Raw genomic sequence first — 27,999 nt, forward strand, 5'->3', positions numbered from 1 at the left:
TTTTTTTCATTGAACCTATCTTGAAATGTGTGTGCCTGTGTTCTGATAATGAAAAGAATAGTATTTTAAAAAGTTATAGGAAGCACTAAGCAAATATGTTGTGAAATTTTATTTAATTAAAAAAGGAAAAAGTCATTATATTGAAGGTTCTGGGGGCAGAAGTAAGAATGGAGAAGTAGTAGGTATTGCTGGAGAGTAGGGTAAGGATGCATCTGAGTGCAGAAGTAAGAATGAAAAAGCAGTATGTAGTGGGAGGGGTATGCCTGAGGGCAGAAGACTAGAGTATTGGGTGGGTATTGCTGGAAAGTGGGTGAGAAGTACATCTGCAGGCAAAAGTAAGACTGGAGAAATGATAGGCATTACCAGAAAGCAGGGAAGGGGCACAAGACACAAGTACAAGTTGAGGTAGCCCTGTAGATGGCTCTACCAATCAAATAAGTTTGTAAATATCACATCACCATTAAGGAATAGGATTATACTTTATGCTTTGTCTTTCAGTAAAAGGCAAGATTCTAATGCTTTGCACCTCTGTTTCCAATGAGGTACTTCACTCTTGATTTTCTATTCCAGTTTTAATTAGTTTTTCTTTTAACACACACCTAATTCATTTTACTCTATGTAAAGTGCTAAACTCGAGAGGGTTATTCAGGGCTGCATGGCAAAGTGGGAACTGGTGTCAGAGGTTAAAAACCAAAAGTACTGAAGGTGAGTGCAAAGGAACACAAAGTAAGCGCAGTATATCAGATTTGAATGATAATAGAAACTACAAAAAAGTTGGCAACTTCCAAAAAAGTATTATATTGCATTTCAAGAAACACTGAACCTGTGTGGGTCATTCCAAGGAGTGGTGGAAGCTTAATCCTCTATCTGCTAATTGAGCTCTAGTTCCTGACCAGTCAGGTTTTGGTGACAGGATAATCAAAGTACGCATGTTACAGCACTGAAGGAGAGGTTGAATGATTACTTTGGGGTGCTCTGATAAATGTGACAGTTTTTTAAAGGATATTGGACTGTTGAGTGTGATCTGGCAGTTCTTGCAGTGAACACAGGACAGTTTTCTATGAGATGGCCTCAGATGAGTCATGAGCCAGTGCTTCTCACAATCACCTGGCACTGTATTATTTGGGTTTAGAGCTTCCCCATAAATTTAATAATTTTCACAACCAACAATGGGATGATGTGGCTTGCCAGTAGCCCAGTTACTATTTAACCCTTAAACGGTCCAAACGTATATGTACGTTCACTCGCGTAGCGCCCCAAATTTTTTGAGAAAAAAAAAATCTTTTTTTTTTTTAATAGGAAAAAAGAGCATATGGTACCCAGGCATCCATAATTATTTTAATATGGCACACAGTGAGTGCGCACACCAATTCTCTCATGTCTAGGTGACTCAGGCTTATCGTGGCAATGTTGAATGAATGACAAAGAAAACGTATATATACGTTTGGGGCGCTACGCGCGTGAACGTATATATACGTTTGGACCATTTAAGGGTTAATTACCCTTCAAGTGGAGGTTACCTTTGACATCGTCACTGCTCTAATACCTTTACTTTACCTTCACTCCTCGCTGACAGCCCCACCTTTGACACAGATTTCCTCTTTGACTTTGGCAGCAACATTTTTATTGCATGACCTTTGTACTTCCTTCAGCATTCCTCACAAACTCTACCTCTGTTATACTCCCTACCCTGCAGTGCTGTATGACCCTGGTGGGTTTAGCATGGATTTGATTATAATAATAATTCAAGTAGAGGTTTCTTAATGCCAGTGAGACTCTTGATCCCAGCAACTGGATTTGTACTCCCCTTAGATCAAACCCAAATACCTCCCATTTCCACAGGCGATCTCCCCTTCTGTGAACTGAACTTGACTGAATTCCATTCCCTCATGCACTGGATGACCCCTACAGGTTTATCATTCCTCTCCCATCTCTTCATGAATATAATTAATAATCTTGATATGAGGAACTAGACTTTACTTTCCCTTCCTTGGAATGAACCTGAATGTCCCAATTTTCAGATTTTAGTCATGATTGTCACTACTGACAACAGTACTGTAGTGAGCCGCCTTACGAGGTATTCTATATACAGTGGACCCCCGGTTAACGATATTTTTTCACTCCAGAAGTATGTTCAGGTGCCAGTACTGACCAAATTTGTTCCCATAAGAAATATTGTGAAGTAGATTAGTCCATTTCAGACTCCCAAACATACACGTACAAATGCGTACAAATGCGAAACGTCCACAACAAAGACAACCAGACGCCGCACTTGTGTCTTAATTTCATCAGAAGTAGTAGTAGTAGTAGTGGTAGAAGTGGGGAATAAGGAGGACGAGCCAGTCAAATACAAAGGAAGGGGAGCACTGCAAGAGAGCTAGGTGCCCACAGAGGGAGAGCAAGCGCACAGAGGTGCGTGAAAGGGGAAGTGGTGAAATAAATGAAGAAGGAACAGAAACACGAGACAGAAGAGAGAAAGACAACCCAGAGGAGAAAAAGGAAAGAGGAAAGGGGAAGAAAAAGAAAAAGAAAAAATGAGGAGTCAGGTTAAGTCACGGGTGTTCTGAAGTTTGGAGCATTTTACAATGAAGTGAGAGAGGAAGGCATCTACAGAGACGAAGCCAGGGCTAAGATTCATACAAGGAAAGTTGTGTATTAGAGAGGATTCAACTAGACGGCGACTGTTCAAGTTGGAAGTAGGGAAGGCAGTTTTAGCAGAAGACCAGTCAGTAGGATGGCTATGATCTCTGACGTGACAGAAAAGAGAATTGTTAGTGTCGGCAAGCCTAACACTATTTTTGTGCTCCCTAAGTCTGTCAGAAAGAGATTGACCAGTTTCTCCGAAGTACTGAAGAGGACAGGAGGAGCAAGAAATAGAGTAGACACCAGGAACATCTGTAGAGGGAGGAGAGGTATGAACGAGATTAGTGCGAAGAGTGTTAGTCTGGCGGAAGGTAAGCTTGATGTCTAAGGGACGGAGAGAATTGTTGAGATTAGAAAGACCGGAAATGTAGGGAAGGCAGAGGATAGAAGAGTTCCCAGGAGTAGAGAGTTTGGGAGAGAAGAAATTGCATTTAGCACGTGAGAGGGCAGAGTCTATGAAATAGGAAGGGTAGCCAAGACGGGAAAACACATTATGAAGAGTGGGAATTTCTGCTGGAAGGAACTGAGGAGTCAAAGGGATGTTAGGAAGTATTTCTTCAGTCACAGAGTTGTCAAGAAATGGGATAGTCTGTTACACCTACACTGCTACACCTTCACTGTTACACCTACACTGTTACACCTACACTGCTACACCTACACTGCTACACCTACACTGCTACACCTACACTGCTACACCTATACTGCTACACCTACACTGTTACACCTACACTGTTACACCTACACTGTTACACCTACACTGTTACACCTACACTGTTACCTGGAGTTTACTTGGAGAGAGTTCTGGGGGTCAACGCCCCCGCGGCCCGGTCTGTGACCAGGCCTTCTGGTGGATCAGAGCCTGATCAACCAGGCTGTTACTGCTGGCTGCACGCAAACCAACGTACGAGCCACAGCCCGGCTGGTCAGGCACCGACTTTAGGTGCTTGTCCAGTGCCAGCTTGAAGGCTGTCAGGGATCTGTTGGTAATCCCCCTTATGTATGCTGGGAGGCAGTTGAACAGTCTCGGGTCCCTGACACTTATTGTATGGTCTCTTAACGTGCTAGTGACACCCCTGCTTTTCATTGGGGGGATGTTGCATCGTCTGCCAAGTCTTTTGCTTTCGTAGAGAGTGATTTTCGTGTGCAAGTTCGGTACTAGCCCCTCTAGGATTTTCCAGGTGTATATAATCATGTATCTCTCCCGCCTGCATTCCAGGGAATACAGGTTCAGGAACCTCAAGCGCTCCCAGTAATTGAGGTGTTTTATCTCCGTTATGTGCGCCGTGAAGGTTCTCTGTACATTTTCTAGGTCAGCAATTTCACCTGCCTTGAAAGGTGCTGTTAGTGTGCAGCAATATTCCTGCCTAGATAGAACAAGTGACCTGAAGAGTGTCATCATGGGCTTGGCCTCCCTAGTTTTGAAGGTTCTCATTATCCATCCTGTCATTTTTCTAGCAGATGCGATTGATACAATGTTATGGTCCTTGAAAGTGAGATCCTCCGACATGATCACTCCCAGGTCTTTGACGTTGGTGTTTCGCTCTATTTTGTGGCCAGAATTGTTAAATCTACACCTACACTGTTACACCTGCACTGCTAGTCTGTATACCTACACTTAGAAGATTATCAGAAGAGTGGTGGAGCACCTAGAAAGGAATGAGCTTATCAATGACAGCCAGCACAGTTTCAGGGATGGGAAATCCTGTGTCACAAACCTACTGGGGTTCTATGACAGGGTGACAGCAGTAAGACAAGAGAGAGAGGGGTGGGTAGATTGCATTTTCTTGGACTGTAGGAAGGCATTTGACACAGTTCCACACAGGAGGTTAGTGCAAAAGCTGGAGGACCAGGCAGGTATAACGGAAGGCACTGCAATGGATCAGGGAATACCTGTCAGGAAGACAACAGCGAGTCATGATACATGGCGAGGTGTCAGAGTGGGTACCTGTGATGAGCGGTGTTCTACAGGGGTCAGTCCTAGGACCGGTGCTGTTTCTGGTATTTGTGAACAACTTGACGGAAGGAATAGACTCAGAAGTGTCCCTGTTTGCAGATGACGTGAAGTTGATGAGAAGAATTCAATTGGGCGAGGACCAGGCAGAACTACAATTGAATCTGGACAGGCTGCAGGCCTGGTCCAGCAAATGGCTCCTGGAGTTCAAGCCCACTAAGTGCAAAGTCATGAAGATTGGGGAAGGGCAAAGAAGATCACAGACGGAATATAATCTAGGGGGCCAGAGACTACAAACCTAATTCAAGGAAAAGGATCTTGGGGTGAGTATAACACCGGGCACATCTGAGGTACGCATCAAGCAAATAACTGCTGAAGCATACGGGCTCCTAGCAAACATAAGAACAGCATTCCGATATCTCAACGAGGAAGCATTCAGGACCCTGTACACCGTGTACGTTAGGCTTACATTGGAGTATGTAGCACTGTTTTGGAACCCGCACCGGCAGCGCAGTATAGCCCTTGTGGCTTAGCGCTTCTTTTTGATTATAATAATAATGGAACCCGCACCTAGCCAAACACGTAAAGAAACTAGAGAATGTGCAAAGGTTTGCAACAAGACTAGCCCCAGAGCTAAGGGGCATGCCCTACAAAGAGAGTTTAAGGGAAATCAATCTGACGACATTTGAAGACAGGAGGGATATGATAACAAAATATAAAATACTGAGAGGAGTTGACAAAGTGGACAGAGACAGGATGTTCCAGAGCTGGGACACAGCAACAAGGGGTCACAGTTGGAAGTAGCGACCAGTGAAGAGGCAGGGCCAGGAACTATGAATCCCTGCAACCACAATTAGGTGAGTACAACTAGGTGAGTACTGTTATACCTACACTTACACCTAAACTGTTACACATACACTGCTATATCTACACTGCTACACCTACATATACAATACATCACAATTTTTATTTCTTTGCAAGTTTACATTGAGATTCTGTAGTTACAATAATGAGTTGCAGTGCAAAGAGCCACTATCATGCCATGGCATTATGGCCAGACTAAATTAATGGCTTACACTGTCATACCTACACTGCTACATCTACATTGCTACACCTACACTGCTACATTTACACCTACACGGCTACACCTACAGTGCTATACCCCTCAAGGAAGGTTCCTTGATGTTGGTGAGGGGCTCTTGATTTAGGGAATTGGATCTGTGCTCCAGTTCCTCGAATTAAGCCTGAATGCCTTCCACATCCCCCCCCCCCCAGGCGCTGTATAATCCTCCGGGTTTAGCGCTTCCCCTTGATTATAATAATAATAATAATACAGTGCTATATCTACACTGGTACAGCTACACTCCTACATCTACACTGCTACACCTACAATGCTACACCTGCACTGTTACACCTACACTGCTACATCTACACTGCTATATCTACACTGCTATATCTACAGTGCTACATCAACACTTATATCTACACTGCTACATCTACACTGCTACACCTACACTGTTACACCTACACTGCTACACCTACACTGCCATACCTACACCTACACTGCTATACCTACACTCATACCTACACCTACACTGCCATACCTACACCTACACTGCTACACCTACACTCTCATACCTACACCTACACTCTCATACCTACACCTACACTGCTACACCAACACTCATACCTACACCTACACTGCTATACCTACACTGCCATACTAACACCTACACTGGGAGCGCTTGAGGTTCCTAAACCTGTATTCCCTGGAACGCAGGCGGGAGAGATACATGATTATATACACCTGGAAAATCCTAGAGGGACTAGTACCGAACTTGCACACGAAAATCACTCACTACGAAAGCAAAAGACTTGGCAGACGATGCAACATCCCCCCAATGAAAAGCAGGGGTGTCACTAGCACGTTAAGAGACCATACAATAAGTGTCAGGGGCCCGAGACTGTTCAACTGCCTCCCAGCATACATAAGGGGGATTACCAACAGACCCCTAGCAGTCTTCAAGCTGGCACTGGACAAGCACCTGAAGTCGGTTCCTGACCAGCCGGGCTGTGGCTCGTACGTTGGTTTGCGTGCAGCCAGCAGCAACAGCCTGGTTGATCAGGCTCTGATCCACCAGGAGGCCTGGTCACAGACCGGGCCGCGGGGGCGTTGACCCCCGGAACTCTCTCCAGGTAAACACTGCTACACCTACACTCTCATACCTACACCTACACTCTCATACCTAAACCTACACTGCTACACCTACACTGCCATACCTACACCTACACTGTTACATCTACACTCTCATACCTACACCTACACTGCAACACCTACACTCTCATACCTACACCTACACTGCTATACCTACACTGCCGTACCTACACCTACACTGCTACACCTACACTCTCATACCTACACCTACACTGCCATACCTACACCTACACTGCCATACCTACACATACACTGCTACACCTACACTCTCATACCTACACCTACACTGCAACACCTACCTGGAGTTTACCTGGAGAGAGTTTCGGGGGTCAACGCCCCCTCGGCCCGGTCTGTGACCAGGCCTCCTGGTGGATCAGCGCCTGATCAACCAGGCTGTTGCTGCTGGCTGCACGCAAACCAACGTACGAGCCACAGCCCGGCTGATCAGGAACTGACTTTAGGTGCTTGTCCAGTGCCAGCTTGAAGACTGCCAGGGGTCTGTTGGTAATCCCCCTTATGTGTGCTGGGAGGCAGTTGAACAGTCTCGGGCCCCTGACACTTATTGTATGGTCTCTTAACGTGCTAGTGACACCCCTGCTTTTCATTGGGGGGATGGTGCATCGTCTGCCAAGTCTTTTGCTTTCGTAGTGAGTGATTTTCGTGTGCAAGTTCGGTACTAGTCCCTCTAGGATTTTCCAGGTGTATATAATACACTCTCATACCTACACCTACACTGCTATACCTACACTGCCGTACCTACACCTACACTGCTATGCCTACACTCTCATACCAACACCTACACTCTCATACCTACACCGCTACACCTATACTCTCATACCTACACCTACACTGCTACACCTACTCTCATACCTGCACTTACACTGCTACACCTACACTCTCATACCTACAACTACACTGCTACACCTACACTGCCATACCTACACTGCTACACCTACACTCTCATACCTACACCTACACTGCTATACCTACACTGCCATACCTGCACCTACACTCTCATACCTACACCTACACTGCTACACATACACTCTCATACCTACACCTAAACTGCTACACCTACACTGCCATACCTACACCTACACTGCCATACCTACACCTACACTGCCATACCTACACCTACACTTCCATACCCGGTGGCCTGGTGACTAAAGCTCCCGCTTCACACACGGAGGGCCCGGGTTCGATTCCCGGCGGGTGGAAACATTTCGACACGTTTCCTTACACCTGTTGTCCTGCTCACCTAGCAGCAAATAGGTACCTGGGTGTTAGTCGACTGGTGTGGGTCGCATCCTGGGGGACAAGATTAAGGACCCCAATGGAAATAAGTTAGACAGTCCTCGATGACGCACTGACTTTCTTGGGTTATCCTGGGTGGCTAACCCTCCGGGGTTAAAAATCCGAACGAAATCTTATCTTATCTCTTACACCTACACTGCCATACCTACACCTACACTGCCATACCTACACTGCTACACCTACACTCATACCTACACTGCTATACCTACACTGCCATATCTACCTGGAGAGTTTACCTGGAGAGAGTTTCGGGGGTCAACGCCCCCGCGGCCCGGTCTGTGACCAGGCCTCCTGGTGGATCAGCGCCTGATCAACCAGGCTGTTGCTGCTGGCTGCACGCAAACCAACGTACGAGCCACAGCCCGGCTGATCAGGAACTGACTTTAGGTGCTTGTCCAGTGCCAGCTTGAAGACTGCCAGGGGTCTGTTGGTAATCCCCCTTATGTGTGCTGGGAGGCAGTTGAACAGTCTCGGGCCCCTGACACTTATTGTATGGTCTCTTAACGTGCTAGTGACACCCCTGCTTTTCATTGGGGGGATGGTGCATCGTCTGCCAAGTCTTTTGCTTTCGTAGTGAGTGATTTTCGTGTGCAAGTTCGGTACTAGTCCCTCTAGGATTTTCCAGGTGTATATAATCATGTATCTCTCCCTCCTGCGTTCCAGGGAATACAGGTTTAGAAACCTCAAGCGCTCCCAGTAATTGAGGTGTTTTATCTCCGTTATGTGCGCCGTGAAAGTTCTCTGTACATTTTCTAGGTCGGCAATTTCACCTGCCTTGAAAGGTGCTGTTAGAGTGCAGCAATATTCCAGCCTAGATAGAACAAGTGACCTGAAGAGTGTCATCATGGGCTTGGCCTCCCTAGTTTTGAAGGTTCTCATTATCCATCCTGTCATTTTTCTAGCAGATGCGATTGATACAATGTTGTGGCCAGAATTTGTTTTGTACTCTGATGAAGATTTAATTTCCTCATGTTTACCATATCTGAGTAATTGAAATTTCTCATCGTTGAACTTCATATTGTTTTCTGCAGCCCACTGAAAGATTTGGTTGATGTCCGCCTGGAGCCTTGCAGTGTCTGCAATGGAAGACACTGTCATGCAGATTCGGGTGTCATCTGCAAAGGAAGACACGGTGCTGTGGCTGACATCCTTGTCTATGTCGGATATGAGGATGAGGAACAAGATGGGAGCTAGTACTGTGCCTTGTGGAACAGAGCTTTTCACCGTAGCTGCCTCGGACTTTACTCTGTTGACGACTACTCTCTGTGTTCTGTTAGTGAGGAAATTATAGATCCATCGACCGACTTTTCCTGTTATTCCTTTAGCGCGCATTTTGTGCGCTATTACGCCATGGTCACACTTGTCGAAGGCTTTTGCAAAGTCTGTATATACTACATCTGCATTCTTTTTGTCTTCTAGTGCATTTAGGACCTTGTCGTAGTGATCCAGTAGTTGAGACAGACAGGAGCGACCTGTTCTAAACCCATGTTGCCCTGGGTTGTGTAACTGATGGGTTTCTAGATGGGTGGTGATCTTGCTTCTTAGGACCCTTTCAAAGATTTTTATGATATGGGATGTTAGTGCTATTGGTCTGTAGTTCTTTGCTGTTGCTTTACTGCCCCCTTTGTGGAGTGGGGCTATGTCTGTTGTTTTTAGTAACTGAGGGACGACCCCCGTGTCCATGCTCCCTCTCCATAGGATGGAAAAGGCTCGTGATAGGGGCTTCTTGCAGTTCTTGATGAACACAGAGTTCCATGAGTCTGGCCCTGGGGCAGAGTGCATGGGCATGTCATTTATCGCCTGTTCGAAGTCATTTGGCGTCAGGATAACATCGGATAGGCTTGTGTTAATCAAATTTTGTGGCTCTCTCATAAAAAATTCATTTTGATCTTCGACTCTCAGTCTGGTTAGCGGCTTGCTAAAAACTGAGTCATATTGGGACTTGAGTAGCTCACTCATTTCCTTGCTGTCATCTGTGTAGGACCCATCTTGTTTAAGTAGGGGCCCAATACTGGACGTTGTTCTCGATTTTGATTTGGCATAGGAGAAGAAATACTTTGGGTTTCTTTCGATTTCATTTATGGCTTTTAGTTCTTCCCGCTATTCCTGACTCCTAAAGGATTCTTTTAGCTTAAGTTCGATGCTTGCTATTTCTCTGACCAGTGTCTCCCTACGCATTTCAGATATATTGACCTCTTTTAGCCGCTCTGTTATTCTTTTCCGTCGCCTGTAAAGGGAGCGCCTGTCTCTTTCTATTTTACATCTACTCCTCCTTTTTCTTAGAGGAATAAGCCTTGTGCATACATCGAGTGCCACCGAGTTAATCTGTTCTAGGCATAAGTTTGGGTCTGTGTTGCTTAGTATATCTTCCCAGCTTATATCGGTTAGGACTTGGTTTACTTGGTCCCACTTTATGTTTTTGTTATTGAAGTTGAATTTGGTGAATGCTCCCTCGTGACTAGTCTCATTTTGTCGGTCTGGGGCTCCACGCATACATGTCTGAACCTACACTACACCTACACTCTCATACCTACACTGCCATATCTACACCTACACTCTCATACCTACACCTACACTGCTATACCTACACTGCCATATCTACACCTACACTGCCATACCTACACCTACACTCTCATACCTAGACCTACACTGCTATATCTACACTGCCATATCTACACCTACACTGCTACACCTACACTCTCATACCTACACCTAAACTGCTACACCTACACTGCCATACCTACACCGCCATACCTACACTGCTACACCTACACTCATACCTACACCTACACAGCTATACCTACACTGCTATGGAGATCTGGAGATCTGGAGATCTGGAGAGAGTTCCGGGGGTCAACGCCCCCGCGGCCCGGTCTGAGACCAGGCCTCCTGGTGGATCAGAGCCTGATCAACCAGGCTGTTGCTGCTGGCTGCACGCAAACCAACATACGAGCCACAGCCCGGCTGATCCGGAACTGACTTTAGGTGCTTGTCCAGTGCCAGCTTGAAGACTGCCAGGGGTCTGTTGGTAATCCCCCTTATGTGTGCTGGGAGGCAGTTGAACAGTCTCGGGCCCCTGACACTTATTGTATGGTCTCTTAACGTGCTAGTGACACCCCTGCTTTTCATTGGGGGGATGGTGCATCGTCTGCCAAGTCTTTTGCTTTCGTAGTGGGTGATTTTCGTGTGCAAGTTCGGTACTAGTCCCTCTAGGATTTTCCAGGTGTATATAATCATGTATCTCTCCCTCCTGCGTTCCAGGGAATACCTACACTGCCATATCTACACCTACACTCTCATACCTACACCTACACTGCTATACCTACACTGCCATATCTACACCTACACTGCCATACCTACACCTACATTGCTACACCTACACTGCCATACCTACACCTACACTGCTATACCTACACTGCCATACCTACACCTACACTGCTACACCTACACTTTCATACCTACACCTACACTCTCATACCTACACTGCTACACCTACACTCTCATACCTACACCTAAACTGCCATACCTACTCCTACACTGCTACACCTACACTGCCATACCTATACCTACACTGCTCCACCTACACTCATACCTACGACATTCCCCGTGTCCGACTAAACCTTTACAAAAATTCAATGTATGTCAAAGGCCCTAAAATCTGGAATACCCTACCTGAGAACTCTAGAACTGCAGACACATTCATCACCTTCAAAACTACCATTAGAAAACATCTTATCTCCCTGATACACCCCGTCAACTAACTACACGAATACCACCTGGTGGTTCACACTTACACTCACTCACTCATTTGACCATAAACAGAAATATTAATCTCAGTCTTAAAATAATGAATCCTGTGATACTCCAATACTGAAACTATGTACTGTGCCAAAACAAAAGCATTCACATTGCTAAATTCACAAACTAGTATTTAGTCACTTAGCCATAATACCAACTTACCTCATAATTTGTAATATTTTACAATTAAGAATAAAACTAAGTATGCCCCGAAATGCCTAGCCATGCTAAGCGTTCTAGTGGTACACTCTGTAATCACAATTTTACTACATGTAAACCAAACAATAACCAAATTTCTGTAAACTCAGCATTGTAATCCTTATAGAGAATAAACTTTGAATTTGAATTTGAATTTGAAAACACCTACACTGCCATACCTACACCTACACTGCCATACCTACACCTACACTGCTACACCTACACTCTCATACCTACACCCTCATACCAACACCTACACTGCCATACCTACACCTACCCTGCTACACCTACACTCTCATACCTACACTGCTGCACCTACACTCTCATACCTACACCTACACTGATGCACCTACACTCTCATACCTACACCTACACTGCCATACCTTCACCTGCACTGCTACACCTACACTCTCATACCTACACCTACACTGCTACACCTACATTGCTACACCTACACTCTCATACCTACACCTACACTCTCATACCTACTCCTACACTGCCATACCTACACCTACACTGCTACACCTATACTCTCATACCTACACCTACACTGCCATACCTACACCTACACTGCTACACCTACACTCATACCAACACCTACACTCTCATACCTACACCTACACTGCCATACCTACACCTACACTGCTACACCTACACTCTCATACCTACACCTACACTGCTACACCTACACTCATACCTACACCTACACTGCCATACCTACACTGTTACACTTACACTCTCATACCTACACCTACACTCATACCTACACCTACACTCATACCTACACTCATACCTACACCTACACTGCCATACCTACACCTACACTGCCATACCTACACCTACACTCATACCAACACCTACACTCTCATACCTACACCTACACTCTCATACCTACACCTACACTCTCATACAGGAAAGGTGGTGGAGTAGCGATGTATGTCAGAGACAATTTAAATTGTTGTGTTAGACAAGATATTAAATTAGAAGCGTCAGCCACTGAATCTGTTTGGTTACAGCTTCTCGAGGGCCGAGAAAATCTAATTTTGGGTGTGATTTACAGGGCCCCAAATCTTGATAGGGAGTGCAGTAAACTTCTATGGGACGAAATTCGTAAGGCATCTACATACGAAAATGTTGTGCTAATGGGAGATTTCAACTATAGACAGATTGACTGGAGCAATTTGACAGGAAATTTAGAGTCGGGTGACTTTCTTGATACGATCCAGGATTGTTTTTTAAAACAGTTTGTGACAGAGCCAACTAGGGGAAATAACCTCCTTGACTTGGTTCTTGCCAGTAGGGAAACACTAATTAATAATCTTGAGGTTAATGATGAGCTTGGGGAGAGTGATCACAAATCACTCAGTTTTAACATATCATGGAATTCCCCTAATAATGGCAATCAAGTCTCCGTCCCTGACTTTCGCTTGGCTGATTTCATAGGACTGAAAAATTACTTAGGTGGGCTGAACTGGAATGACCTGACTAGGGGTCAGGTAGGTGGTGATGGTTGCCGATATGATGCTTTCCAGGGCATAGTTCTAGCTGCTCAGTCAAATTATGTTCCAAATAGGGAAATCAGATCAAACAAAAATGATCCTAAATGGATGAACAATAGATTAAAATATCTGATTGGTCAAAAGAGAGGCATATATAGGCAAATCAAAAGAGGAGAGGGGCAATTAAGAAATCGATATATTCAGTTAAAGAGAGAAATAAAAAAGGGAATTAGAAAAGCAAAAAGAGATTATGAGGTTAAAGTTGCAAGAGAATCAAAGACTAACCCAAAAGGATTCTTTCAGGTATACAGAAGTAAGATCAGGGACAAGATAGGCCCACTCAAAAGTTCCTCGGGTCAGCTCACTGACAGTGATAAGGAAATGTGTAGAATTTTTAACACATACTTCCTCTCAGTTTTTACACAGGAGGATACCAGTGATATTCCAGTAATGATAAATTATGTAGAACAGGACGATAATAAACTGTGCACTATTAGGGTCACAAGTGACATGGTCCTTAGGCAAATAGATAAATTAAAACCTAACAAATCCCCAGGCCCTGATGAACTGTATGCAAGGGTTCTAAAGGAATGTAAAGAGGAGCTTAGCACACCTTTGGCTAATCTTTTCAACATATCACTACAAACTGGCATGGTGCCAGATAAGTGGAAAATGGCAAATGTGATACCTATTTTCAAAACAGGTGACAGGTCCTTAGCTTCGAACTATAGACCAATAAGCCTAACCTCCATAGTGGGAAAATTTATGGAATCAATAATTGCCGAGGCAGTTCGTAGCCACCTTGAAAAGCATAAATTAATCAACGAATCTCAGCATGGTTTTACAAAGGGACGTTCCTGCCTTACGAATTTATTAACTTTTTTCACTAAGGTATTTGAGGAGGTAGATCATGGTAACGAATATGATATTGTGTATATGGACTTCAGTAAGGCTTTTGACAGGGTCCCACATCAGAGACTATTGAGGAAAATTAAAGCACATGGAATAGGAGGAGAAATTTTTTCCTGGATAGAGGCATGGTTGACAAATAGGCAGCAGAGAGTTTGCATAAATGGGGAGAAATCAGAGTGGGGAAGCGTCACGAGCGGTGTTCCACAGGGGTCAGTGTTGGGCCCCCTGCTGTTCACAATCTACATAAACGACATAGATGAGGGCATAAAGAGCGACATCGGCAAGTTTGCCGATGACACCAAAATAGGCCGTCGAATTCATTCTGACGAGGACATTCGAGCACTCCAGGAAGATTTGAATAGACTGATGCAGTGGTCGGAGAAGTGGCAGATGCAGTTTAATATAGACAAATGCAAAGTTCTAAATGTTGGACAGGACAATAACCATGCCACATATAAACTAAATAATGTAGATCTTAATATTACGGATTGCGAAAAAGATTTAGGAGTTCTGGTTAGCAGTAATCTGAAACCAAGACAACAGTGCATAAGTGTTCGCAATAAAGCTAATAGAATCCTTGGCTTCATATCAAGAAGCATAAATAATAGGAGTCCTCAGGTTGTTCTTCAACTCTATACATCCTTGGTTAGGCCTCATTTAGATTATGCTGCACAGTTTTGGTCACCGTATTACAGAATGGATATAAATTCTCTGGAAAATGTACAAAGGAGGATGACAAAGATGATCCCATGTATCAGAAACCTTCCCTATGAGGATAGACTAAGGGCCCTGAAACTGCACTCTCTAGAAAGACGTAGAATTAGGGGGGATATGATTGAGGTTTATAAGTGGAAGACAGGAATAAATAAAGGGGATGTAAATAGTGTGCTGATAATATCTAGCCTAGACAGGACTCGCAGCAATGGTTTTAAGTTGGAAAAATTCAGATTCAGGAGGGATATAGGAAAGTACTGGTTTGGTAATAGAGTTGTGGATGAGTGGAACAAACTCCCAAGTACCGTTATAGAGGCCAGAACGTTGTGTAGCTTTAAAAATAGGTTGGATAAATACATGAGTAGATGTGGGTGGGTGTGAGTTAGACCTGATAGCTTGTGCTAACGGGTCGGTTGCCGTGTTCCTCCCTTGAGTCAATGTGACCTGACCTGACTAGGTTGGGTGCATTGGCTTAAGCCGGTAGGGACTTGGACCTGCCTCGCATGGGCCAGTAGGCCTTCTGCAGTGTTCCTTCGTTCTTATGTTCTTATGTTCTTATACCTACACCTACACTCTCATACCTACACCTACACTCTCATACCTACACTGCCATACCTACACTGCTACACCTACACTGCTATACCTACATACTATTTTATTTATTTATTATTATTAATTTGGACATGATACATAGAAGTACAAAGAAATACAGTGTTTAAGTGTAACATGCCAAAAAGCCCCTTGTATGCAGAACATTATGGGCAGACTTAAAATTAAACTTAAGATTAACTTAGCAATGATATATTCAGTGGTAAACATTATTGTAAACAAATAACAATTAAACACAAATGAGTATTTCAAAGACAGGTCATATGGTCATTTACTGTGTTGCTGAGCATTCAGTAGAATGGAGTATTCTGTTAGGTAATGTAATTAAAAAAACAGTTTGATAGGGTCACAGGTTATACATTTATTAGATACAGTTATTCAATATTTGTGTAATACACGGAAGGTTCTGGAATCTTAGTAAATACTGATAAAGGTTAATATAGTTGTACTATTTTTTCATGTGTAAAACATCAACTTATAATAATGAATGAAATGTTTCTTGTGAGAACACCAAGGCTGGTGATATACAGATATAAGAGGGAAGTTAATCGTGCAAACATGAACGTTGCTCTCACAATAGTATTGGAATTCTGCACTGATAAGCAATTTAATTTATGCCATTAAGACTGAAATCTTTTATTATTACGTTATATATTTGAAGATGAATGACAATGTTAGTGTTAAATGTTGTATTTACCTGTTTATTAAGCTAAATTAAATTATTTTGTGTTATGTTTTGAAGGTGTTGTGATATCTTGGATATTGTTAAGGTTTGTCAACATGGCCCAGGGTAGCCGAGGTATTGCCCGGGTGTTGGAGAAATTACGTAGTTCTGTTGAAGAGGGACGCTATTATGAAGCCCATCAGATGTACAGAACGTTGTACTTCAGGTTCGTGTGTAGAGAAAGTTACATAATGTCTTTATACTGGCCCAAAGTGGTACATGAATGAGGCTGCTGCTGCGGTACCCAACACCAAGCTTAACCTTTTCCTTGTTATTTGGTGTTATTATTAATAGGTATTTATAGAAAATTAAAGGAAATATTCCTATGGGTTACGTATTTGAAGCATCAGGGTAATGTATGTTGGTAGAAGTGAAGATAGATGGGGTAAAGCAGCTAAAGTGATGGAAGAGCAGAGGCTGGATCGTGTGTCAGTGTTGCAGAGATTGATTATTCACAGCCAGACAAGGTGCACAGTCCATCCTGGTAAGTGAAGTTTACTCTCTTGCTTGGCTCTATGTAGAGTTAGTTCACTGCAGATTGAAGATTCCTAATGTTCCACATAGTCGAGGCTAAGTTTGTCTATATGCTGCGCCTACTATAGGCTTTTAAATTTATTGTATTCTACTTATGTTCAATACTTTGAAAGTAAACATAATTGATTTTGAAGTCATTGTATCAACAAATATATTACAGGGCAGTTATGTATCTGAATGAACCTTTCTGAGATATTACAATACAGTATGGTATAACCTCACATGTGTGTCCAAGATATTTGAAGACCCTATTTTGTTAAAGGAGTAGAAGACTTCAGATTATTAACTACAGAGGATTAGTAACTCAGGATAACTCAACTAAGCCGTTTAGTTTATCTTATTTTTATTGGTCTCCATTGTTAGATCCTTCTCCAATATGCAACTCCAGAAGTCAATGAACTTCTAGATATATGTTTACTGCTAGTTAGCAGGTGTTAAGAGACTTGCTCATATAGCTTCCATTGTCCAGAATTTGACCTTAGGTTCTATTCAATTTGAACCAAGCCAGCTACCACTGCCTAGGTGTACCATTACACTGTGGGTCAATCTTGGAGTTTACCTGGAGAGAGTTCCAGGGGTCAACGCCCCCACGGCCCGGTCTGTGACCAGGCCTCCTGGTGGATCAGAGCCTGATCAACCAGGCTGTTACTGCTGGCTGCACGCAATCCAATGTACGAGCCACAGCCCGGCTGGTCAGGTACCGACTTTAGGTGCTTGTCCAGTGCCTGCTTGAAGACAGCCAGGGGTCTATTGGTAATCCCCCTTATGTATACTGGGAGGCAGTTGAACAGTCTCAGGCCACTGACGCTTATTGTATTGTCTCTTAATGTGCTAGTGACACCCCTGCTTTTCATTGGGGGGATGTTGCATCGTCTGCCAAGTCTTTTGCTTTCGTTGTGAGTGATTTTCGTGTGCAAGTTTGGTACTAGTCCCTCTAGGATTTTCCAGGTGTATATAATCATGTATCTCTCCCGCCTGCATTCCAGGGAGTGCAGGTTCAGGAGCTTCAAGCGCTCCCAGTAATTGAGGTGTTTTATCTTCGTTATGTGCACTGTGAAGGTTCTCTGTAAAAAAAACCATACCCCGCCCGTGGTATGGTTTGTTTGCAATCGTGTCATTACGATTTCGTGAGTTAAGGTTCTCTGTACATTTTCTAGGTCAGCAATTTCACCTGCCTTGAAAGGTGCTGTTAGTGTGCAGCAATATTCCAGCCTAGATAGAACAAGACCACAGACCTACATCCCTGCAGCTGCCTCAGTACCCTACCTCTCTCAAGGGCAGGCACCTTACATGCCCTACACACCCACCACCTCAAGCTGACCACATCATCATGAGGAGCCAGTCTATCAGCATCCTGTCGGCCAACATTAGAGGTTTCATTACTAATGTTGGAGAGCTCACACACAGTTTTGTGAACACTTGACATCCCGACATGATAGCTGTTGTTGAAACATTTTTGGATGACAGGACTCCAGAAAATTTTGCAAGAATTGCTGGCTACACCTCATGGATGAGAAGAGACAGGCAAGGGCAAGGAGGAGGTGTTGCTGTGTGCTTCTCTAAAAGTGTTCATGCCCAGCACATTGATGTTGCCACCCCTACACATCTTGAAATGATGTTCTTCAAGTTCTGCATAAACACTAGTACCTCTGTACTAGCTTGTGCAATGTACAGACCTCAGTGGCAACATGCAGATCCCATCAACTTCCTAATGGAAAATATTGACTCCCTTCTGCTACAACACAACTGTCAAAATATCATAATTGTTGGTGACCTCAACCAGCACCTTATACAGAGGGACTTTGATGACCTTCTTGCAGTGTTTGACATGAGAAACTTTGTTGATTTCCCTACTCACATCTCTGGCTCCTCCCTTGACCCAGTAGTGAGTGATCTGGCAGAAGGCATGGTCACTTGTCAACCCCTCGGCTATGTTGGATCGTCTGACCACAAAGCTGTTTTTACGACACTTAATATCCCAACAGAACGAGGTGAGGGAGTCCACACGCACAACCTGGCTATGGGAAAGAGGTAATTGGCCAGCCCTTTGCTCTGAGCGTGCCACTACCAATTGGAATGCTCTTCTCCAAGGGGATGTTGACAACCAAGTGAAAGCCTTCACTGGACACATCCTTAATCTACAACAAAAACACATTCCTCACTGGCAATATGTGACGAAGCCTACGGATCAGCCTTGGTTTGGCTTTCGTTGTAGAGAAGCTGCTACTGCTAAGTACAAAGCATGGCGAAGGTATAAGAGACATCCTACCACCTATAACAGGAGCTTGCACAGGCAAGCCTGTAGACATATGGGTGACGTTCAAAAGTGGGCCATTGCTAAATGGGAGGTGGACACTAAAAGAAAGCTAGCATCAGGTAGGGTAGGCTCCAAAACCTGGTGGTCCCTGGTCAAGGACAGACAAGGTTATCTGCCTGATGAACTCATTCCACCTCTAAATCGACAGGATGGGACCACCTCTACTAGCAGTCAAGAGAAGGCGGACTTCTTAAATCGCTTGACCAAGAAAAGGCTGTGGGCCCAGACAACTTGAGCCCAAGATTACTGAGAAGATGTGCAGACCAGCTAGCTGCACCTCTAACTCGCATCTTTCAGCACTGCCTAGTACAGTGTAAATGGCCCTCTCTATGGAAAGAGGCAAATGTAGTCCCTTTTCACAAAAAGAAGAGCAGAGCAGAAATCAGCAACTACAAACCAGTGTCACTCCTGTCAATCACTGGTAAGATCCTTGAGACAATAATCTCAAGACAAATGACAAGAGTTTTTTGACTATCACTCACTACTTTGTGATCGTCAATATGGCTTCAGGAAAGGTTACTCTGCTGCTGATCTGTTGTTAAACCTCTCCACTAAGTGGCACCAGTCACTGGATGAATCGAAAGTCAGCTGTGTGGTAACACTGGACATTGCTGGCACTTTCGACCGGGTGTGGCACCAGGGCCTCTTAGCAAAACTTCAAGCACTGGGAATTGCAGGCTCTATGCTATGTCTCCTCAGTGATTACCTTCATGGTAGATCTCTAAGTGTAGTTCTCAATGGAACGGAATCAGCAAGACATCCTATTAGGGCAAGTGTTCCACAAGGAAGCGTGCTGGGACCATTGTTATGGAATGTCTACTTCAACGACCTTCTTCATCTCATCCCAGAATCACATACATATGCAGACGACTGCACACTGACATTCACTTATCCAAGAGAAGAAATGCCAGCTGCTCTAAGCTACATCAATCACCAGCTGAGAACTATATCAGCTTGGGGAAATAGATGGCAAGTAACATTTGCACCTGAGAAAACGCAAATGATGATCGTCTCTAGGCACCATGATGGTAATGCTGGTGCAGTAGTAAGGATGAATGGGAGGGTGTTGGCACCTGGAGAAGAAGTTGATATCCTTGGGGTGAAATTTGACTCCAAACTAACCATGAAGAGCCATGTTGTAAATCTTGCAAACAAGGCAGCCAGGAAGTTTACAGCACTTCCCCGTATCTCGCATCTACTTGACAGTAGGGGTTGCAAGATTCTGTACGAGGCACAAGTACGCTCACACCTTGAGTATGCTCCACTTTCTTGGTTTGCCTGCCCCCCCTCTCATCTGCGACTGCTTGACAGAGTAGAGAACAGAGCAAGACGTCTCATCTCTCGCCTGGACCCATCCTGGATAGATCTGTCATTTCAGCAGAGCCTTCAACATAGGAGGGATGTGGGTGGCCTTACTGTTATGTACAAGGCCAATATTGTCAAAGTACCACACTTGGATCCACTTCGAGGACAGTGTGAAACAAGCTTTTATGCCACAAGAAGGGCAGAAAGCAGCAACTTCACTCTGGCTGTACCCTTCTCCAGAACATCACTCCATCTGAGATCCTATATACCCAGGATGACTCGAGTATGGAACACATTCGTACAGCATAATGATGTCAACGAGATAAAGTCAGTTGATCAACTTAAAATGCTGGCCCACAGATGGCTCCAACTTCATCCTGTTCCCTACTTGTATGTCTCATTACAATAAAAATACTTTCAAATGAGCTGATGTAGGTAACAACTCTTAGCTTGCCAATAAAATTAGGAATCCTTAACCTGTAAATAGCTTGTCAATAAAGCTAGGGAACCTTAACCTAACCTTGTCAAACCCTGTGTAAAAAAAAAAAAAAAAAAAAAACAAGCAACCTGAAGAGTGTCATCATGGGCTTGGCATCCCTAGTTTTGAAGGTTCTCATTATCCATCCTTTCATTTTTCTAGCAGATGCGATTGATACAATGTTATGGTCCTTGAAAGTGAGATCCTCGGACATGATCACTCCCAGGTCTTTGACGTTGGTTTTTCACTCTATTTTGTGGAAGGAATTTGTTTTGTACTCTGATGAAGTTTTAATTTCCTCATGTTTACCATATCGGAGCAAGTGAAATTTCTCATCGTTGAAGTTCATATTGTTTTCTGCAGCCCACTGAAAGATTTGGTTGATGTCCGCATGGAACTTTGCAGCGTCTGCAATGGAAGACAGTCATGCAGATTCGGGTATCATCTGCAAAGGAAGACACGGTGCTGTGGCTGACATCCTTGTCAATGTCAGATATGAGGATGGGAAACAAGATGGGAGCGAATACTGTGCCTTGTGGAACAGAGCTTTTCACCGTAGCCGCCTCAGACTTTACTCTGTTGACTACTACACTTTGTGTTCTGTTTGTGAGGAAATTGTAGATCCATCTACCAACTTTTCCTGTTATTCCTTTAGCACGCATTTTGTGCGCTATTACACCATGGTCACACTTGTCGAAGGCTTTTGCAAAGTCTGTATATATTACATCTGCATTCTTTTTGTCTTCTAGTGCATCTAGGACCTTGTCGTAATGATCCAGTAGCTGAGACAGACAGGAGCGACCTGCTCTAAACCCATGTTGCCCTGGGTTGTGTAATTGATGGGTATCTAGATGGGTGGCAATCTTGCTTCTTAGGACCCTTTCAAAGATTTTTATGATATGGGATGTTAGTGCTATCGGTCTGTAGTTCTTTGCTATTGCTTTACTGCCCCCTTTGTGGAGTGGGGCTATGTCTGTTGTTTTTTAGGAATTCTTTTGTTGTTTGCCTTTGTCTACTTTCCCATGTATCTTTGATAAACATATATTGTAGGTTTTTCAGCTTCTTATCGTAATCACTCTTCTTAAAAAATAACTTCACCTCTTGGCATTTTTTTTATTATTATTATTATTATTATCACACTGGCCGATTCCCACCAACGCAGGGTGGCCCGAAAAAGAAAAACTTTCACCATCATTCACTCCATCACTGTCTTGCCAGAAGGGTGCTTTACACTACAGTTTTTAAACTGCAACATTAACACCCCTCCTTCAGAGTGCAGGCACTGTACTTCCCATCTCCAGGACTCAAGTCCGGCCTGCCGGTTTCCCTGAACCCCTTCATAAATGTTACTTTGCTCACACTCCAACAGCACGTCAAGTATTAAAAACCATTCGTCTCCATTCATTCCTATCAAACACGCTCACGCACGCCTGCTGGAAGTCCAAGCCCCTCGCACACAAAACCTCCTTTACCCCCTCCCTCCAACCTTTCCTAGGCCGACCCCTACCCCGCCTTCCTTCCACTACAGACTGATACACTCTTGAAGTCATTCTGTTTCGCTCCATTCTCTCTACATGTCTGAACCACCTCAACAACCCTTCCTCAGCCCTCTGGACAACAGTTTTGGTAATCCCGCACCTCCTCCTAACTTCCAAACTACGAATTCTCTGCATTATATTCACACCACACATTACCCTCAGACATGACATCTCCACTGCCTCCAGCCTTCTCCTCGCTGCAACATTCATCACCCATGCTTCACACCCATATAAGAGTGTTGGTAAAACTATACTCTCATACATTCCCCTCTTTGCCTCCAAGGACAAAGTTCTTTGTCTCCACAGACTCCTAAGTGCACCACTCACCCTTTTCCCCTCATCAATTCTATGATTCACCTCATCCTTCATAGACCCATCTGCTGACACGTCCACTCCCAAATATCTGAATACATTCACCTCCTCCATACTCTCTCCCTCCAATCTGATATCCAATCTTTCATCACCTAATATTTTTGTTATCCTCATAACCTTACTCTTTCCTGTATTCACTTTTAATTTTCTTCTTTTGTACACCCTACCAAATTCATCCACCAATCTCTGCAACTTCTCTTCAGAATCTCCCAAGAGCACAGTGTCATCAGCAGTGAGCAACTGTGACAACTCCCACTTTATGTGTGATTCTTTATCTTTTAACTCCACGCCTCTTGTCAAGACCCTCGCATTTACTTCTCTTACAACCCCATCTATAAATATATTAAACAACCACGGTGACATCACACATCCTTGTCTAAGGCCTACTTTTACTGGGAAATAATTTCCCTCTTTCCTATGTACTCTAACTTGAGCCTCACTATCCTCGTAAAAAGTCTTCACTGCTTTCAGTAACCTACCTCCTACACCATACACCTGCAACATCTGCCACATTGCCCCCCTATCCACCCTGTCATACGCCTTTTCCAAATCCATAAATGCCACAAAAACCTCATTAGCCTTATCTAAATACTGTTCACTTATATGTTTCACTGTAAACTCCTGGTCCACACACCCCCTACCCTTCCTAAAGCCTCCTTGTTCATCTGCTATCCTATTCTCCGTCTTACTTTTAATTCTTTCAATAATAACTCTACCATACACTTTACCAGGTATACTCAACAGACTTATCCCCCTATAATTTTTGCACTCTCTTTTGTCCCCTTTGCCTTTATACAAAGAAACTATGCATGCTCTCTGCCAATCCCTAGGTACCTTACCCTCTTCCATACATTTATTAAATAATTGCACCAACCACTCCAAAACTATATCCCCACCTGCTTTTAACATTTCTATCTTTATCCCATCAATCCCGGCTGCCTTACCCCCTTTCATTTTACCTACTGCCTCACGAACTTCCCCCACACTCTCAACTGGCTCTTCCTCACTCCTACAAGATGTTATTCCTCCTTGCCCTATACACGAAATCACAGCTTCCCTATCTTCATCAACATTTAACAATTCCTCAAAATATTCCCTCCATCTTCCCAATACTCTCCTCTCCTATTTTTAACTGACAAATCCATTTGTTCTCTAGGCTTCCTTAACTTGTTAATCTCACTCCAAAACTTTTTCCTATTTTCAACAAAATTTGTTGATAACATCTCACCCACTCTCTCATTTGCTCTCTTTTTACATTGCTTCACCACTCTCTTAACCTCTCTCTTTTTCTCCATATACTCTTCCCTCCTTGCATCACTTCTACTTTGTAAAAACTTCTCATATGCTAACTTTTTCTCCCTTACTACTCTCTTTACATCATCATTCCACCAATCGCTCCTCTTCCCTCCCGCACCCACTTTCCTGTAACCACAAACTTCTGCTGAACACTCTAACACTACATTTTTAAACCTACCCCATACCTCTTCGACCCCATTGCCTATGCTCTCATTAGCCCATCTATCCTCCAATAACTGTTTATATCTTTCCCTAACTGCCTCCTCTTTTAGTTTAGAAACCTTCACCTCTCTCTTCCCTGATGCTTCTATTCTCCTTGTATCCCATCTACCTTTTACTCTCAGTGTAGCTACAACTAGAAAGTGATCTGATATATCTGTGGCCCCTCTATAAACATGTACATCCTGAAGTCTACTCAACAGTCTTTTATCTACCAATACATAATCCAACAAACTACTGTCATTTCGCCCTACATCATATCTTGTATACTTATTTATCCTCTTTTTCTTAAAATATGTATTACCTATAACTAAACCCCTTTCTATACAAAGTTCAATCAAAGGGCTCCCATTGTCATTTACACCTGGCACCCCAAACTTACCTACCACACCCTCTCTAAAAGTTTCTCCTACTTTAGCATTCAGGTCCCCTACCACAATTACTCTCTCACTTAGTTCAAAGGCTCCTATACATTCACTTAACATCTCCCAAAATCTCTCTCTCTCCTCTGCATTCCTCTCTTCTCCAGGTGCATACATGCTTATTATGACCCACTTCTCACATCCAACCTTTACTTTAATCCACATAATTCTTGCATTTACACATTCATATTCTCTTTTCTCCTTCCATAACTGATCATTCAACATTACTGCTACCCCTTCCTTTGCTCTAACTCTCTCAGATGCTCCAGATTTAATCCCATTTATTTCCCCCCACCGAAACTCCCCTACCCCCTTCAGCTTTGTTTCGCTTAGGGCCAGGACATCCAACTCCTTTTCATTCATAACATCAGCAATCATCTGTTTCTTGTCATCTGCACTACATCCACGCACATTCAAACATCCCAGTTTTATAAAGTTTTTCTTCTCTTTTTTAGTAAATGTCTACAGGAGAAAGGGTTACTAGCCCATTGCTCCCGGCATTTTAGTCGCCTCATACGACACGCATGGCTTACGGAGGAAAGATTCTTTTCCACTTCCCCATGGACAATAGAAGAAATAAAGAAGAACAAGAGCTATGTAGAAAAAGGAGAAAAACCTAGATGTATGTATATATATATGCATGTGCATGTCTGTGAAGTGTGACCAAAGTGTAAGTTGGAGTAGCAAGATATCCCTGTTATATAGTGTGTTTATGAGACAGAAAAAGACACCAGCAATCCTACCATCATGCAAAACAGTTACAGGTTTCTGTTTCACAGTCATCTGGCAGGACGGTAGTACTTCCCTGGGTGGTTGCTGTCTACCAACCTACAACCTCTTGGCATTATCCATTCATATTATGTTTTTATGAAGACAGTAAATGTAATTGATTATGGTGATGAACAAAGGTTACAGTTCACATTTAAAAATATGCTTCTCACTAGTTTTAGAACACTGAATTAAAATCCGAATTTAGTTTTGCTCTGATACGTATGGGTTCTGTCAAATAGAACTCCCCGTGGTGAATGATTTCACCAAGACAGCCATCATGGAGAAGGGATATCAGGAAAACCTGATGATGGCTGACAACTGTTGGACACTGGTGTAGAAGAATAATGTTGAACACAAACGAAAAAGCCTGAAACACATGATGTAAATATGTTTGTACAGTATTATTGCATAAAAATTTCTGTTATTTTTGTTTTGCATATCATTTCATGAATTTCCATTAAGAAAGAATAGTTTTTGTAATTGCATGTTCCACATTTAATATTGATGCATAATACAAATTTTTGATTGTTAGGCAACATTTTATTTATTTTATTATCACACTGGCCGATTCCCACCAAGGCAGGGTGCCCCGAAAAAGAAAAACTTTCACCATCATTCACTCCATCACTGTCTTGCCAGAAGGGTGCTTTACACTACAGTTTTTAAACTGCAACATTAACACCCCTCCTTCAGAGTGCAGGCACTGTACTTCCCATCTCCAGGACTCAAGTCTGGCCTGCCGGTTTCCCTGAACCCTTTCATAAATGTTACTTAGGCAACATATATCATGTGATTCTTCAACCTTAAATAGCCAAAATATTGATTGTAACATTTAAAAAAAAACTCATGTGACAGAGACTCGTCAAGCTCAGATTCACGATCAGCACATCAATATTAGTTTAAAACAACCAGTCTGGTTTCTGAACTGAATAAAAAGTTAGATTTTGTTGGCTAGTGTTATTATTATACTGTATTTATGGGTATCACACAGGGCCTAAGGAATTGGAAGCAATCAGGTTTGATCTTCACTGGTGGAGGGTCACTCCAGTTCCCTGGATCAAGTGCTCTTCACTGGCATCAGTGTACCTCCCGTGAAGGAGAAGTGTTAATGAATTGTGTATGTAAAATGATCAGACACATGCAACTGTTTGTGTTATACTGGAACTACCTTCCTTTTCCTCCTGACGGAACCTAATTACAGTACTTCCCATTTCCAAGGTGCTGTATGACCCCAGTGGGTTTAGTGCTTTCCCATTAAAATAATACAGTAATATACACAAATAACCTGCTCACATAAGAGAGGAGCTTACAATGACGTTTCAGTCCGACTTGGACCATTTACAAAGTCTTTGTAAATGGTCCAAGTCGGACTGAAAAGTCGTCGTAAGCTCCTCTCTTCTATGTGCAGGTTATTTGTGTATCATTTCGGTCACTGTATTGTGCCTTGTTTTGTTAAATATAGTAATGCAATAATATCCACTTCTTCATTTTTTTTTTCTGTTTCACTAATGTGATTACCTTTATGCCTTTGATATACTTTTGGAAGGATTTTATATTTTTCTACTCCAGCAGCCTGATTATCCAGGTTGTTACTGCCAGCTGCATGCTGGCCCACGTATCCATCACTACCTGGTTGATCTGACTAGTTTTCTTCTTGGAAATGATTGGATAAAGATAGAAATGCATTGTAATGAGATGCTTTATTGGTAACATTTTGCCCACACAGTGGGCCTTTTCAATTCACAAATAAATCTACTTGGGAAGAGATGATGTACATACATGTAGTATATATATAGAGAGAGAACATAGTGGTATGATAAGTTGGGTGAAGTGTATTGAAGATAATTTTTTGGGTAAACTGATAATAGGTTAGACAAATATGTATATGGCTTGCAGGAGGTTGGATTCAAGAAGGACCTGCTTAATGTGGGTCAGTGGGCCAGCTGCAGTGTTCCTCTCTACTGTAACCTGTTGCTGTATGAGATAATAATCAAGAAACTTCCTGGCAATAGGCTCAGTTAGATTGTAGAAGCTGTTGTGCTGGTTGAAGTTGTTTGAGGTGCTGATTAGTGTTGATTTCAGTATCCTTTATTTTGATGTGCCTTCTTCTTTGGCAGTGCATCTTGTGCCATTGTAATTGATTAAGTGGTTGTGGGAGTTTGTGTGAAAC

The 27,999-nt window shown here is 43.2% G+C and overlaps 1 protein-coding gene across 1 annotated transcript in view; it reads left to right on the forward strand.

Moving 5' to 3' along the window:
- The first annotated feature begins 16,586 nt into the window (after nucleotides 1-16,586).
- The window catches only part of LOC128700871 (Golgi to ER traffic protein 4 homolog), a 64,060-nt gene continuing 52,647 nt past the window's right edge, over nucleotides 16,587-27,999 (forward strand). Inside the window, exon 1 of the mRNA XM_070087009.1 lies at nucleotides 16,587-16,743. Coding sequence (XP_069943110.1) covers nucleotides 16,634-16,743 — 110 coding nt within the window. The 5' untranslated portion in view covers nucleotides 16,587-16,633. The remainder of the gene's footprint in view (nucleotides 16,744-27,999) is intronic.

The sequence above is a fragment of the Cherax quadricarinatus genome, chromosome 20, assembly GCF_038502225.1.
Source record: "Cherax quadricarinatus isolate ZL_2023a chromosome 20, ASM3850222v1, whole genome shotgun sequence".
Classification (NCBI taxonomy): Eukaryota; Metazoa; Arthropoda; class Malacostraca; order Decapoda; family Parastacidae; genus Cherax; species Cherax quadricarinatus.